The following is a 6,036-nucleotide window of genomic DNA, read 5'->3' as shown; positions in this document are numbered from 1 at the left end:
GACCTAAAAGGGGTGACAGCTAAGGAGTAGGAGAAAAGTTTGTTTGTGGACCCCGTGATGTTGTGGATGATGCGAGTTTGTTTTGTTGAGGAGGGATTATTATATTTATCTTGTTAAAGGTTAAGAATTTCCACGATCAATCTACACATTTTAGGTAAACGAACGAGGCAGAAGTTAGGGAACTTTATTGTTGGGCTTAGCTTAATTTTTGCTGGAAGAGTCTATTTAGAGTGCTAATAACAAATATGTGGTTAAAAGAAATGAAAGGAAAATATAGTCTCAACCTGTGGCATATTGGTATGTTGAATAATACATAGTTAGAGGTTATACATGAAAAGAAGTTGGTTATTGATAGATTATAATTTAATGATCAACCTTGTTATTTTTTTAAATGAGGCTGGGTATATGCATGTTTGGCGATGGGAAGTAAATGTTTTGTATTTATATCTTTTGTCAATACATGATAGATTTATTTTTGTTCAAATACCTTTTTCATTTGTGAAAATCTATAAGCTACTTGGCTTAAAAGCAATCTCCGTTATTGATACCCACCCCAGAGGTGAGTTAATCCATTCTTGGATGATTATCTTAAATCGTTACCTCCCGACTAAAATACATTACTATTGGATTTTATTTTTTCATTGTCTGTGATTCTATTCTTATATCTTGTTGTCATTTATATGCTTTTTGCCAGTGATTTTTTAATTGGTTGAAGGGATAAAAACGCAGCCACACCTTTTTTTTCAGTATGAGAATGAATCAGCAATATTAATATCTCAGTGATTTTTTTCTTCAGAAAAAGCAAACGTTTTGTGAAGAAATCCGATCCATTGTGGTGCAAAAATTGATTTTATTGCATTTTAGCGTGCTTAAATATTTGTTTAGTGTACAAAATCAAGATTGTTAATAATTAAGCAACTCTATTAGAATGATGTTGACCTTTTTTTTAAATCTAATGTGTTGCTGCAAGAGTGTAAAGAAAATATTAACTTTATTGAAAGAAGTGCCTTAAGCTTTTTCTCATGGCAGAAACATAGCTTAGTGTGAAAATGCAAAAAAAGTTTTTACTGGGATACATATCAAAAAGAAAAAACCTTCAAAGCATTGTGATTGTCTCATCTCTGTATAATTAATACATAATTCAAAAAACAGTCATTACCAAAACTGGTCACTCATGGTTTGAATGACATATCTGTCCATTGATTTTTTTTTTCTTTGTCATTTTCGATCAATCGATCAATTTCTTAAATTGCCTCCCACGTTCATAGCTTTAGTTTTAAAATATAAAATCAGGGCCTTTTTGAATATATTTTTGAAAAAGTAAATAGTAAATTATCTACAGAAAACACAGCTACTAAGTTGTGGTAGGCCTCCCAGCTTTGCATGATCACAATGCTGAGAAAAATAGTGGTCTGTTTCACAGCTGGGGTGTACACATAGTATTACTTCAGCTTTTTTATTAAACTGTCTTCAAGATGTTGTAAGGTTTTGATGCGCACTTGTTATGAAACCATCCAGTTTGCATGCTTCCCTGAGGATACTGCCAACTACATTTACCACATACTTCCTGTACAACTTGAATTTTATCCTGGATTGATTCCATGAGCTTTTTTTTCTTCTTTTAATGACAAATACTACCTGCTTGTTAAGTGAATGTTGCTCAAATGTCTAGATAGCATTTTACATAGAAAAAATGTTCTTTTTACCCAAACATTAATGCAAATCAATACATTTTACCCAAAATTCATTTATATAAAGAGCTTGGGACTACTTTAAATGGAGCCTACCTAAAGTCTGATTTGTTTGCATTGGGTGTCTAGTTTACACATTAACAGTGAAAAATGTGAGAAAAATTGGGAAGGGATAACCAGTGGCAGACTAATGCCTCTGTTTGTTATTGTCCCTGACATTTTCCCCCTGCTGAATGTGTGGTTTTCAAAGTTAGTATATAATGTGAGTAGAAAATTGCTACTCTCTACCAGGGTGGCAAATATTACAGGCACATTTTCCACTGTTATAAGGTTGACCATATTTAGTCAGAGACATTGTTTGTGAAAAACTAGTTGAAAAATCAGTCTGTGGCCCTGGTAGAGAGAAGAAAATTGCCAGATCTTAAAATGTAGTCGGTTTTGAAGTAGTTATTATACCATAACATTTTAAGTGACAGAAAAGCTCTGATGCTGTCATCTTAAAATGGTCCTATTTGGCACAATGAGTAGACCATTTTAAGGATTTTTATGACTTCAAAACAGGGGCAACATAGACATACAGCCTGGAAAGTGTATGGGAGAGTAACTAGATGTAAACAGAATGCCATAATCATTGTAATTTATGCCACTACAGGTGCAACCATGTACAAGACTTCTGCTTAGTTTTGAATATGTTGGCACAAAAGCACACTGGATGGCTGATTTATTGGAAAGCTTGTTCTTGTTTTTTTATTGGTACATGTATAGTTCTACACAGTTGAGTGTTGGAATGTAATAGCAATGAACTCTTTTTAAGTAATGTTGAAAATCCTGCATTGTTATTTAGCAGTAAGTGGTAAATATATGCAATATTTGCACTTAAAGATTACAAAAGAACTGGTATTGATTGATTGATTGATTGATGGAATAATTGATTGATTGGTTGTGTGTTATAGGTTGAAACTGTAAATGTAGTATGAAATAATAAATACACTGATTAATGAGAGGAAATTCTTGATAAAATTATATGAAATTTGTGTGGTTTCTTATGTTTCTTTTTCTTAATTTTTCTGATAGCATGTAACTATATAAATGGTATCTGATAATCAGCAAGTACAGCAGATATTGGATCTGGAACTTCAGATGTGATTCTGTAATATGCTTACTTTACATGATTGGATGCAAGGAGTTATAGACTTCAGTATTGGATTGGATCTCTTCTTTATCAGACAATGGATCAGACATTGACTTGAGAATTGATCTGCAAATGAAGTCCAGGGGTTTTACTCCTCTTCCTTGATTTCCCCATAGGTACTAATCACATGAATTATTCAACCCACACGGTATAAGAAAAGGGCTTCAAATAATTGAAAGATCTCAAAGCCTCGTCAATAATCTAAGAAACTGCACGTAATTTTCCAGGTGTACTCTGCTCAATTAGGTAATACAGTGTTACGTTTGTTTAGATGGATGACGTGTTTGTGTAATATTTAGAAACCATTTACAATAATTGCTTTGGCTTGTGACTGCCCTTTAATGTTATGAAACGTGTAATGTTCCCTGTGATCAGATGGAAAGTTTAAAAGGTAGTTCTAGCCTGTAGCTAGTCATTTCAAAGTGGGGAGTCATTTTCATATCTAAGAAAGCAGGCCCGTAGCCAGGGGGGTTCGGGGGGTTAGAAAGAACCACCCTTTTTGCTGGGAAAAGGTCCTCTCTGGGTAAAATTTGATCTAGGTACATGAAGTTTAAATGGAAAAGGGTCCACTTTTTCAGAAAAAGAACCCCCCTTTTAAAATTGCTGGCTACGGGCCTGGAAAGTGTACCTTTTCACCAAGTATTGAGAAATGAAATGGAAATTAGATCAAATTTTGAGAGTACTGTTTCTCTTCAAAGGGACATTTTTATCACACACCCCCCCCCCCCCCCCCTCCGTAAATAAAACCAGAAGTTCTTGATAAAACAGTCTAAGGGCCAGTAGTTGTTAAGTGAAAATGCTGATGAATTCCGTACTTTTCTGTGTGCAGTGGCTGTTGATTCCAAAGAAATATTACCATGAAATAGATTTACTGAATCTCTTGATAAAAGGAGAACACAGAAGACACTTGGTAGAAATGTTTAATTTTTGTGTTTTTACATTGTAATTTTATCAACAGTTTTGAATATATTGTCCCTTAATGATATTAGAAAAAGAGTTGAAATTTCCAGGGATATTGTGATTGACAAACAAGTAATGAGAATGCTTTTGAGGAAAATGTCTGGAAATCGGTACATTTCTTAATTTGCAATCTCTTTATGAAATAGAGCCTTTGACAGTCGGAATGTGTTTGTTGTGGGGTAGACAGAATGTGAGACAGTTTTTGTAAGGCAGTTTAAAGGCACTGTTGCAGATTGGTTGCGTTTTTCATTGTCTTAGTTGAGATTTCTTTTGAATTGTCTAAATTGTCATTTTGAAGTAAACTGTCTGATTCCACTATATTTGCAATGAATTAATTAGTAACCGAAAAAAATTCAAGTTTTAATTGTTATAGCTATGTCATCAGTAATTAATATTTTTTGTTGTTACAGTACTGATGTAACTCAGGCCTTTTTTTAAGCACCTGTGTATTTATTTCTCTTTTCAGTGTAAAGATTTTGCAGCCTTGGGTGCCTTGCCTGGAGAGACGCCGTGCGATGTTGTGCAATCCTGTGACATTATTTTTTCATCTGTAGCCAATCCTGCAGCTTTAAAAGATGTGAGTTTCTAAGTTATAGCTATAATAATTTTTATGTTCACTTCCAATCTGTATTTGAAGCTTTTATTTATTTTTGTTGCATTTCCATTGTTTTGGCACATACAAGGATATGAAAAGAAATGTAGCTTTTCTAATTTCTTATTAGAATCTTATTTCTGTTATTTGTTAAATAGTATTCTCTTTATCCTTGTTAACCAGAAATGTTTTTTATCAAGATACAAAAGTAAAATAATATAAATTAAGACCAGTTGTTTAATATTTCCTTGTCAGGTTTTTTAATTTACATTTTAGCTTGTCTTTGGCAACTGTGGGGTGCTTCAAGGTATATCACCAGGGAAAAGTTTTGTGGATATGTCTTCAGTGGACGTAGAAACCATTACAGATATCAATGAGGTAACTTTCATTCTGCTATTTGGCATACAAGTTTCAGGGAGTGGATTCAGAGGTATTCAGAGTCTTCCAAATTATCTTTGTGCATTCATCCTCCATCTTGGACCATCTTCGAATAAAAATATTAGAATGTAAACTAGAAAAATTCTGACTATCTTTGGAAAGACCCAGAAGATGGCTTCTTCCGACCCCGATTTGATAGTACACTGTGCATATTCAATTGTATTATTTAGTTTGATTATTAAGTTATGTTGCCTCAGTCAGTTTCATTTAATTGCTATCCAAGTTAATTGTTAACCTTTTTTACTTTTGTAACTCCCTAGAAGAGCAGGTGAATGAGAGCAAAGATACCTCTAAGAGTTCTTAACATCAATCTGTGGATTGGGTACTAATGAAATCCATCGTTCTTGTCTCTAGGCAATAACAATGAGAAACGGCAGGTTTCTGGAGGCGCCAGTATTTGGTAGCAAGGAGGCATCTGAGGACGGACAGCTGGTGGTTTTAGCCGCAGGAGACAGGGATCTCTATGATGATTGTTTATCTTGTTTTGAAGCTATTGGAAGAAAAACATACTACTTAGGTAAGTCATCATCTTGGTCTGTATGTGATAGAAATTTTATAGTTGTTTGTTTGTTTGTTTGATTTACTTAATCTCATCTTACAAAACATTGAAATGATCAGTTTTTTTTTTCTATATTATTTTATGACCAAAGTTTAACTACTTGTCAGTTTTAAAAGAATTATGTGAATTTTTCTTTTTCTCTCATCCAACTGTATAACACTGGTTTCAGCTTGTAAGTTTTCACCTTTCAGATTTGTTAGTGCTCTAAAATCACTTGTAAAGTAAAAGTATGTGGATGACAAATACCTTTGGAAGAGGACCTACTCTGAATTAACAGTGGCTTACATTGGTTGGATAATGCATAATTTTATTTATTTATTTATTTATTTATTTATTTATTTATTTAGGTGAAATCGGCAATGGTGCCCGGATGCGTCTGGTCCTCAGCATGGTTCTGGGCACTGTAATAGCTGGGTTGTCTGAAGGCATGGCTCTGGCAGGGAAAGTGGGTCTGCACCAAGAAGACCTCCTAGAAATCCTAAGTCTTAGTTCCCTCAACTGCTCACTGTTCAGAAGTAAAGGTTATGGTGAGTAGGGTGATGTGAAGAATTTGTTTCTGTGAATTTCTCGATGAAAAGTCATTGCAGAGAGAAAAGCAAAGATT

At 34.0% G+C, this 6,036-nt stretch overlaps 1 protein-coding gene across 12 annotated transcripts in view; it reads left to right on the top strand.

Moving 5' to 3' along the window:
• The window catches only part of LOC106156613 (uncharacterized), a 39,023-nt gene that overhangs the window by 30,987 nt on the left and 2,000 nt on the right, over positions 1–6,036 (top strand). For all 12 annotated transcript variants that reach the window (XM_087007720.1, XM_087007718.1, XM_087007719.1 and 9 more), the window contains 4 exons: positions 4,310–4,420; positions 4,712–4,813; positions 5,228–5,390; positions 5,780–5,959. In XM_087007720.1, coding sequence (XP_086863846.1) covers positions 4,310–4,420; positions 4,712–4,813; positions 5,228–5,390; positions 5,780–5,959 — 556 coding nt within the window. The remainder of the gene's footprint in view (positions 1–4,309; positions 4,421–4,711; positions 4,814–5,227; positions 5,391–5,779; positions 5,960–6,036) is intronic.

Source organism: Lingula anatina, chromosome 3 (genome assembly GCF_051362555.1).
Source record: "Lingula anatina isolate TDL-2025a chromosome 3, LinAna3.0, whole genome shotgun sequence".
Classification (NCBI taxonomy): domain Eukaryota; kingdom Metazoa; phylum Brachiopoda; class Lingulata; order Lingulida; family Lingulidae; genus Lingula; species Lingula anatina.
Note: the sequence above shows the minus strand (reverse complement) of the source record. Positions and strands in the feature narration are given on the sequence as shown.